The 9,908-nt window shown below is 42.9% G+C and overlaps 1 protein-coding gene across 1 annotated transcript; it reads right to left on the reverse strand.

Annotated features, from left to right (window-relative positions):
• Window positions 1-157: 157 nt before the first annotated feature.
• On the reverse strand, window positions 158-9,435 carry LOC306893491 (lysine-specific demethylase RSBN1L-like). The gene is made up of 8 exons (XM_079455341.1): window positions 9,102-9,435; window positions 6,893-7,030; window positions 6,031-6,659; window positions 3,217-3,354; window positions 2,992-3,134; window positions 2,558-2,725; window positions 2,151-2,259; window positions 158-1,967 (listed from the first exon to the last, which is right to left on the reverse strand). Exons 1-8 carry the CDS (start codon window positions 9,379-9,381, stop codon window positions 735-737), a joined length of 2,838 nt encoding a protein of 945 aa, XP_079311467.1. The 5' UTR covers window positions 9,382-9,435; the 3' UTR covers window positions 158-734.
• Window positions 9,436-9,908: the final 473 nt, after the last annotated feature.

Genomic DNA, 9,908 nt, shown 5'->3' on the forward strand with positions numbered 1-9,908 from the left:
TTGTAAAAAGAATCTCTTGCTGTCATTAAAGCGTAAGAAACCCAACCATCGTCTTATATGATGAAGTTTCATACTTCTTTTACATTCGGTGCAGGAGATGAAATGTGTGTGTTTGAAAGCTTTAGTGCTACACAATAACTCCGTTCACAGTCACGTGACCACAAGCCAACAGACAGAACCTTTTATTAGCAGGTCCTTAGTTCAGTATAAATCACACTACACATTTCCTTTAGAAAACAAATGTTATGTACTCTACAGTGCTGACAAGGTCAAACAGAACCAAAGGATCCCTTGATATAAATAAACTCCATGGAAAAGCCTGTAGAGTCTTTTAAAAGAATTCTGTCATCTTACAAAATATATATATATATACACATATATATGTTCATGTCAGCTCTGACTAACGTCTACAACTGAAAATATATTATTCAAGGACCTGTTTGACTTTGACAAATATTCTCAGTGTGCAGCCGAGCCGAAGTGCTTCCATATTTCACAGTTACGGACAGGCACTGAGTAACATGTTATGAGCTACATTTGCCATCTTGACAACCTGAAGCGGAGAAAGAAACAGAGACGGATATGACGTTCAGCACAGGTTGATCTTTCAACTAATTGTGAAGAAGGGATTATTCCTTCTCTATTTATCTTCCAGAGAGATTAAAAAGAAAATGGTCCAGTAGAAATGAACAGGATTAAAAGAAGCGCCATTTAAAAAAACTGTTCTGTACAAATCAGTATAAAAAGTCTTTGTGTGGCTCATGCGCCTGGATGACCTTTGGGTGCAGAGAGTCTTGAGGTCGGTCCGGCCTCGGAGGGGGTGGAGTCTGGGATGGGCCAAAGGGAGGAGTAGTCCAGCTGATTGACAGTCCAGAGCTCAGTTTTGAGCTAGGTTTGGTTGTTGGTGTGGATTGTGTTTGTTTGGCAGAGTTATTAGAGTGTGTTGGTTTGATTGTGTTACTAAGGTAGGTAGGTTTGGTTGGGTTACTTAAATGTGTTGGTTTGATTGCGTTCCTGGAGTGTGTTGGTTTGTTTGTGGTGGCCGAGTGTGTTGGTTTGGTTGTGGTGGCCGAGTGTGTTGGTTTGGTTGTGGTGGCCGAGTGTGTTGGTTTGGTTGTGTTACTAGAGTGCGTTGGCTTGGTTGTGTTACCAGACTGTGTTGGCTTGGTTGTGTTACCAGACTGTGTTGGCTTGGTTGTGTTACCAAAGTGTGTTGGCTTGGTTATGTTACCAGAGTGTGTTGGTTTGGTTGAGTTACCAAAGTGTGTTGGTTTGGATGTGTTACCAGAGTGTGTTGGTTTGGTTGAGTTACCAAAGTGTGTTGGTTTGGATGTGTTTCTAGAATCGTTTGGTTTGATTGGTGTTGAGGGGGTGTGTCCTGGTTTGGGGGCTGAAGAGGAAGAATGGAAATATTTGGATGAAGAGGCGTGTGCATGTTTGGTTGGTGCTGGTGTGTGCGTGTGTTTTGACGTGCATGGACTGGCCACAGAGCTGTGAGTAGAGTTGAGCACAGCACTCGAGTGCTGTGAGGGAGTGCTCAGACATTCTGACACACGCAGCACTTTGGACTGTCCATCAAATGAGGTGGCAGGAGGCGGAGTTACAGGTGTACATTTGGGCAATCTCTCAGCTGTCGGCTCCACCCACTCAACTTTGATTTGGGGTACGCTAGGCGTCTCTCTTGAGGGTCTGTCCGTGCTCTCAGATTTTTCATTATCCCTCAATGGTTCCTCCTTGATGTTCTGGATCATCTCGTTGCGTTCATCATGAATTTCCTCTGTGTCCTGGTGATACTGCTTCAAGCGGACGTGCCAGGCGAGGCTGCACACCGCCGACACACTCTTGAACTGGTGAACTACGTTGCGGGGGATAAAGTAAATGTCGTTGTCGTACAGTTGAATATGAGCGTAACGGATGCCCTCTCGCCTTAACTGATTGAGTTTAGCGTCATCAACCCACTGCACACACTGGACAGACAGAGAGAGAGAGAGAAAGATGTCAAAATAAACCTATATATATATATATATATATATTCACAGTGAATTGATTAGTTATGCTCACTTTGCATGTTTTATAACCTTCCATGATAAGTCCATTTACCAAAACATTCATGTTCCACAGAAGGTTGTGTGTCAGACATGAGTACTCACCTGAGACAGAGGCGGCTCATACAGGTCTAACTGCAGTCTCTGCACTACATCAGGGAAGTCGGCCGCATGGAAACAGATTACGTCTTTGGTAATGCGTGGAGGCTCAGCGCTGTGAGAGAACATACACAATGACATAAATATCACCGTTAACACAACACACTAACTTTTATTCACTTTTTATGAAGCTAGGAGAAGAAACCTATTTGCAACTCTGGTCATTAGAAAAGAGTGTGTTAACCCACTTTAAAAACAGCACCACCTGCTGCAAACAAGCTCTTATACATAGTTTCATTACATCCTAAACACAAGACCTGCTGTTTCTCCTAACTCTGTTGTGAATGTGAGAAGTTTTGTTAACCAGCGATAATTCCTGAAGCAGAATCTCTGGTGCACGTGAACATTCTCACCCTTCACCGCAGCGGACAGCTTTCAGAACTCCCACAGCCGCAGTCGTCTGCCGCTCGAACCCTTGACCAATGTGATCAGCGTGAGCTCGAGTTCGATCCTCAAACAACATCTCACGTGGTTCGCTGGCTCGAGGCAGATACTGGAGATTTTTAATCTCATTGGTCGACCTGTAGAAAGAACAAACCAGTAATCTTTTCCTCTGAAGTCATCAGGATTTACTCATGTTTTATCTCCAAGCCTAACCCTCATGTGAGTGTATGACTGTGAAACATTACTTGAGGAATTTTGCATATGTTGTATGTGTAAGAATCAAGTCGCCGCTGGAATCCATATGAAGAGAGAAACGATGATACAGAGGTAATGAATGCCAAGCACTAAACCATGCCTCTGACATCATCACTGACACTTTATCTGCGGGTTCAACGCTGCATACCGTTTTCGTTTGAAGGGAGATTTGGGCATGTCTGTGACGGGGATCATTTGCTCTCCGGGTCGAACCCACATGATGGGCCCGTCGTCGCTCTCTGTTGGACTGCTCAACTTCAGACTGGAGAATGAACCCCACGGAAGCGTCCGCTGTATACACACATATATATATATATATTTATGATCATAACACTGCTGTCAGAATAAGTGCGAGAGACGTATAAAAACATACCTGCAGGAAGGGCGACTGTTCCAGCATGCTGAGGAACTCTGGGAAATAATCCCCCACCTCTTCATCCACAGCACCAACCAGACTGATCTGTCTCATGGCACCGGCGCGGTACGTCCCGTGAGAGTAACTCCTCTTAACCTGCTCACGCAAGCGCACACACACACACGGACAGACTTTAGACGCTAGAGGAGTAAAGACGTCTCACAGACACAGTCATAATGGCATTATGAACGGGGGAGAGAGAGAGAAATACCAGAACCAATACTTTTTATACGCAGACTATGCAGGTTGCGTGGGGCCTCTGCACCACCAGGGGGCCCCCTTGAGTAACGAATAAAAAACACAATAATGTAAACAAGACGCTATTTTCTGTGGATTCACCATTAAAGGTGTCCTGAACTGGCCATTTTTATTATTTCATACTTTTGTCTGAGGTCTACTTATGACATTCGCATGGTTATAACTATCAAAAAAATCAAAACCAATAAGTAATAGGTAATTTTCTACCCGGGTGAAGCAGGCTCAAGAAACGCTTGTTTTTTTATAGGCGGGGTGCATTGAATACTCTGAAGTAGATACTATGATTGGATAACAGTTCCAAAGGACATCAGTGTGCTCTATGATGTACATTTCTATTTGTCCGTTTAACAAGCTACTACTTAGTTGGAGCCTTTTGTAAACATGGTTAGACGCGTAGGTTATGCATAATCAGGACATATAAATCGATCTCTAACAAACCAGTGATGCATTGGTCATATATTTTTACTCACATAAGATTCCGGTCGGATTCAATATTGATGGCACAGCATTGCTTTTAATCTCAATCTCTCTGCAAATCCAGCATTGACATGAGCCTTGTTTACAAAGGAATCCACGGTGAAATGAAGCAAACAAAGCTCAATGTTTCACCCACGTGAGAAAATAAACTTCAACCATGCATTACTAAGTTGCTTCCTTCGGATTCGGATAGGTGTTCTTCCACAACCAGGCGCTGCACAAGGATGCATGTTTGTTGCTTGGTCGCTCTAAATAAAAATAAGTGAAAGAAGTCCTTACTTTTGCACATATGACATGGGGCTAACCGCTCAAGTGACAGGGTGCAAATAAAGAGAAGACGAAACTTTCCAGGACCTGCTGTCAATAAAAGTTGTCATGTCTGTAACATGGATCACTTCAGTTATGACACTAACAGGATGTTCGTTTGAATACAATGAGCTGTTATATAACAAAAGCTCAGGTCACAATTGGTTCATATGAGTTTCAGCTATGATGCACACCTTTTAGATTGATGATATTTAATACAATAAACTGTCAAATAATATGCAAATATTGCTGTGTATTTCACTACTGTCAGTTTAATGGTTTTTGTTTTTCAGGTTTTTTAAGTGTGTTAATAGATTTATTATTTCTTACAGTTTACAGTTATGTTTTATCTAAATTGAACTATGACAAGAGCCCCCACAAAGGTTTGATTAGGGCCCCCAGAGGTTTTTGGGGACTTTTGAGGCCTGTCACTCACTTTCTGTGATAGAGAGAGAGAGAGGTGAAGAGTGAGAGAGAAAATGACAAACCACTTATAGGACAACAAGAGGACAAAGTTTGGGTTTGATCATCATAAACAACAACATGTTTCATTCACGATTACAAACTACTGTTGCTAGGAAACAGTCCTCAATGCCCACCAAAGATATCAATAGAGATAGGAGATGAGCAGTGCATAGTGGGATCGATGACATCAAGCTAACGTCTGACACGACACTAGAACAGTGTTTCTCAAAGTGTGGGGCGGGCCCCACTGGTGGGGAATAGACACATGACAAGTGGGGCGCGACAAATAGGTGGACATCTCTATTAATTACTTTATTATTGACCATACACTCAAAACAAAGACATTTAAATGTAAGCCTTACTTTTAAAAAAATCAGATAGCAAATAAATTGCAAGAATGATTTTATGTCAGAGGTTTGTGAAAAGAAAACTGGAGATGGGGCTCAGACCCCTAACCTACCTCCAAAGTGGCGAATGGCAGAAAAAGTTTGAGAAACACTGCACTAGAACGAGCACACACAGTAAAGCACTCTCTCGATCTCTCTCTGTCTGTGTGTGTAGATTATTAGTTGTTCTAACGCAGGCAGTCATGACCATACAGGAACTTTTACCATTGCATCTGAGGTAGGGTTGGAGAGTTAATCGCGATTCCCACTAAATCAATCTTAAATGGAGGTGCTAGTCGTGCCATTATAGAAATGCTGCATAGCTTGTCCGTGAAGCACGTCAATAATGTGCATCCCGTCAAACATTATCATTATAAATCTACTTTATTATCATGAAAATCCCTGAGGAGGCTTGAAGAATAGTGATAGAAAGACACCTATGTGAATATCCTAGAACTGTTATAGTGTTATGTTACTTTTTCTGCAGCGAATATTTGTTTTTCTGAGCGAGAGCGTTCCGATGCCGCAGCATTTTACCGTACTTTACTGACAAGCAATGCAAAATAAATTGATTTCTGCAAAAACATTTACGCTTAACACTGTGCCTACATTGGATGCGGCGCAACAATCCCATTAGAAAAAGCCCTGTGTCGTGTTACACGAGTTCCAGACTAAAATGAATGTTTGAGTTGTCTTAACCAAACACATCTTGCCCTGACATTTCATAAAATATATCAGTGCCATTGTTTTATCTCAAGATGCACTCCAGTAATGTTTTTGTCTAAGGCATTTATATAAAGGCAACTTATATATCCTAATTTAACTAAGACGTTGTCCTGTCTTGAGCCAAGTCTTCTTGCTAAGTCCAGGCCCTACTAACCTGAGCGTGAAAGTTTGCCATAGTAGTCGTCTCAATGTCCTTCTTGCCCAGAATTTCCATTTTGACAGGCGAGGTGGGGAATTTACTAGAGAAGTACTCCAGAAAGTCAGGGAGGTAGGAGGCAGCCCCGTGAATCACACCCATCACGTAGTTGGCGGCTTCGTCCTGATCCTCACTAAATGCCAACTTCACAAACTCCTGCGCAAACCTCTGCATCTCCACAGGAGACAGGACCGACAGCTCCCTGCTGTACGCGTGCACCACCAGGGCGCCTCCATTCGGCTGGTGCTCCACGTGAACAAAGCGTCCAAATTCCAGCCGGTCCAGCCCGGGCAATCTGGACGCTTTGGACGTGCCGACCGAGCTCGAGCTTTGAGCACAGCCGTCTTCCTGCTTCAAGCTGGCACTGGAGGAAAGCGCTCCGCTCTGCTGGACGGAAAGAGGAGGCTTGAATTCTGCCCCAGAAGCAGACATCAGACCGGGCAGATGATCACAACAAAGCGTCTGACTGGATCTGCTGTACATCTTGGCCCGCTTTCGCTTTTCACCTTCTTTATGCTTCTTTTTCTTTTTCTTCTTAAGCCTCTTCATCAGCAGGTCCTCGGCCGAGGCGTTCTTCTCTCTGTCACCTGAAGCATGAGAGAGAGATAAACACCAGAGCTCATAAAGATGGATCTCAGGACATCTGTGACACGTGATGAAACAAATCAACACACCCAACTGTAAAAATGGAGGGCTGAATGAAGGACTAGGTGCACACACTCCAGAGAGATCAAACAAATATCACACACATCTTCCATTAGTCACTGGCTAGATGAAATGACTGTCTGTCAGACAGCTCACACACACACAGATCACTCACCTTTCTGCATGATCTTCACCTGTCCATTCTCTCTCTTCATCTCCATCATAAGTTTGTGTTTTCTTATGTCTTTTTCCTCCTTTTCTCTTCTCTCGCCCTCTTTGTCTCGCTCTCTCTGTTTGTCTTTGACGCTGTGTTCTGTTGGTGAGAGAATCACATGAACCACATTGATTTTATTTTTTAATTGCGGCCAAACGACAAATTGTTTAATTAATAAAATGAACATTCAACAAAATTGTTTATTTAATAACAATAACATTTATATTAACATAAATGAAAGAAAATATAAATAGTTAAATATACAGTCAACTAGTTAATAGCCAAACACAGACCGGAAGTTACCATCAGTCCAGACTAATGAAACGGTCAGATGAAACGGGTATATTTAAGAATTTAGGAGTAAGATACTATTTTATTAAGGTTATTTAAAGGAGCAATGTGGGATTTTTTGGAGGATCTATTGAAAGAAAAGCAATATAAAATACAAAACTATGTCTTCAGAGGTGTATTAAAGACCTTACGTGATGAACCGAATGTTTGTATTACCTTAGAATAGTTAATCGATCACAGATCACAGATCGATTAACTAGAAGATAAACAGCGCTTCTCGCTTTCCTGACCATGATCTGTTTCTTTATGAGCTCTGTGTGTGCGCGTGGGGTCCCTACCAATGAATTTGGTGCAGTGTCTGTATTTCAGAATCCTCTCTATATTTTTTTAATTGGTTAGAATTATTTATTTTTGAACAGAGACACTTTACTAACAGTGCACTTTATTTTCACTCTTTCAGACCCCTCTATTTAGTGGTATATAGATGTAAATGTTTTGCTTTGCATGCAAGGAAGGAGTGATTGTTCTTTATAAAATAGTTTGTTAAGTTGTGTTGTAATCAGTGTCAAAAACAGAAGTATATCAGTAAATAAACATCGGTTCGTTAGGGTGCGCGTTGGGCGTTAGGGTGCGCGGCGGGCGTTAGGGTGCGCGGCGGGCGTTAGGGTGCGCGGCGGGCGTTAGGGTGCGCGGCGGGCGTTAGGGTGCGCGGCGGGCGTTAGGGTGCGCGGCTCTCAGTGTCTGCTATGTAATTGACTCATGCAAATCGCTTAATTCGTGTTTAGAGTGAACACAGCATAAAAGTCTATGCTTTCAATTACACTCATGCATTGTGTCTGGCGTCAATTAACCCACTCTACAATATTTTTATTTTAGACCGCGATCCATTCAACAAAACATATATTTAATACGATGATTATACAATAAAATAATAATATGAATTAATTGATAAATCGTTACATTATTAGCCACTTGCCAGACAAGAAGTTATCTTCAGATGAAAGCGTCAATACTCATCTCTCACACTATTCACATCTCAGGACAACACATGCAATATTTATGCTTCTTCGTATTAGATGTTTAAGATATGAATGCATATTTTACTGAATATGTTCAACTATAAGAGAATGGTTCATGATACCGGTGTACAATGATGTTTCATTATAAAGGAAAGCTCAAAATTAAAAACCATTTTCTTTGAATACGTCATCAAGTGTAAAACACCGCAAATAAACTTCTGTAGCTCAGCACATTTGTTTAGATTTCACTGTAACAAGTGTATCTGACTGCATGTTCTTATTCTACGTGTGAACGAGCCCGACTGTTGTCTGTTGAGTGCTGTTTTGTTTTGTTTAGTTTATAATGCTGATTTAAATGTACGAATGTCAAATAAAACGTTTAAAGTTTAAAACCGTAAGCAGCTCGTAAACAAACTGCTGAACATTGAATGAGAGCTCGTGTTTTACCGTCACGTTTGACTGCTCGCTTCATCTGATATTTACTTCATCTATATAATAATTCATTGTATTAAGAGATTGTGACATTTAGCGTCACGTTCACTCGGGCGAGCTCGTGTTTACTATTTACGTCTCCGTGACGACTTCGCGTTAATAGCGTTCACTGTCCTTCTGTAATAACACGTATTGTGTTTATAATGTGCTTATAACATGCTGAATGTATTTCTCGTGTTCCGTTGCGGGTCACATTGCAGCTGCACGCGCTTCGTCACCACTCGAGTCGCGCGCCGATGCTAGGCTAGCTAGCTAGCGTGCGCGCGCGCTGTCGGGTGTGTTTAACACACATTATAAACACTCACATGCGCGCGTGTGTACGTTATAAAGCCGTTATCGAGCACATATAGAGAGTGTGAAATGTTTACCTTTCTGCGGTGACTTAACCTCGCCGTTTTCCTTCTTCACACTGAGGTGATTTTCTGTTGTTGCCAGTTTGTATTTCTTCTTCTCTTTCTCTCGGTCTTTCTTGCTCTTGGCTTTGTTGCAGTGAATCTGCTGCTCCGCGCCTCCGTTCATCTTCTTGGCTTTGAAGATTTTCTCCTCATGCCGGATCTTTTTGGCCGGTGGCGGATGATGATGCTGCTCGCGCTTCTGGGACGCTGGTTTCGGTTCGATGGGTTTGTTGAGCTGAATGAACTCCGCCATCTTTTCTCTATTTACTCTCTCCAACTGCTGCTGTTTGTGTAAGAGGCACGGGAGGGAGGCGCGGCCTGTCGCTGATTGACAGGAGGATCAAGCTTGTGCGGGCGTGGCTTTGCGTGAACGACTTACGAGAGCAGCGCTTGATGGGCGTTGTCTGACCTTGATTGACAGGAAGAGAAAGGCCTAAGGTGTATGTGGCTTGGCACGAGCAGGCCGGAGGTGGGTGGAGCCTGGCGCGCCAGCAGGCCGAAGGTGGGTGGAGCTTTCTCGCGCGGGGCGTCACGACTCTGGTTCGAAAAAATTGGTCCGTTCGCCTTAACGCAACGCTGCGCATACCAATTAACACGTGACGTCACAGTACCGCGTGATCGGACTGTTCCGCGAGCTTTCGAATCGCTCTCGCGGTTCTGTGATGTCATCCGCCTGTCGAATCTCGCAGCGCCACATCAAAACCAGTTCAATCCCAGAAGCCCTTCTGAATAAACTCACGTGGAATCTGTGTTCGGTGTTTCTTTCCGTGTACACGCGAA

This window comes from Barbatula barbatula (assembly GCF_947034865.1).
Source record: "Barbatula barbatula genome assembly, chromosome: 4".
Lineage (NCBI taxonomy): Eukaryota > Metazoa > Chordata > Actinopteri > Cypriniformes > Nemacheilidae > Barbatula > Barbatula barbatula.

Coding starts and splice junctions, on each gene's coding strand:
- LOC306893491 (XM_079455341.1), bottom strand. CDS start 9,381: ATGGCGGAGTTCATTCAGCTCAACAAACCCATCGAACCGAAACCAGCG. Junction 6,660..6,892: donor GGTGAAGATCATGCAGAAAG/GTGAGTGATCTG, acceptor CTCATGCTTCAG/GTGACAGAGAGAAGAACGCC. Junction 2,260..2,557: donor GCTGTCCGCTGCGGTGAAGG/GTGAGAATGTTC, acceptor GTTCTCTCACAG/CGCTGAGCCTCCACGCATTA.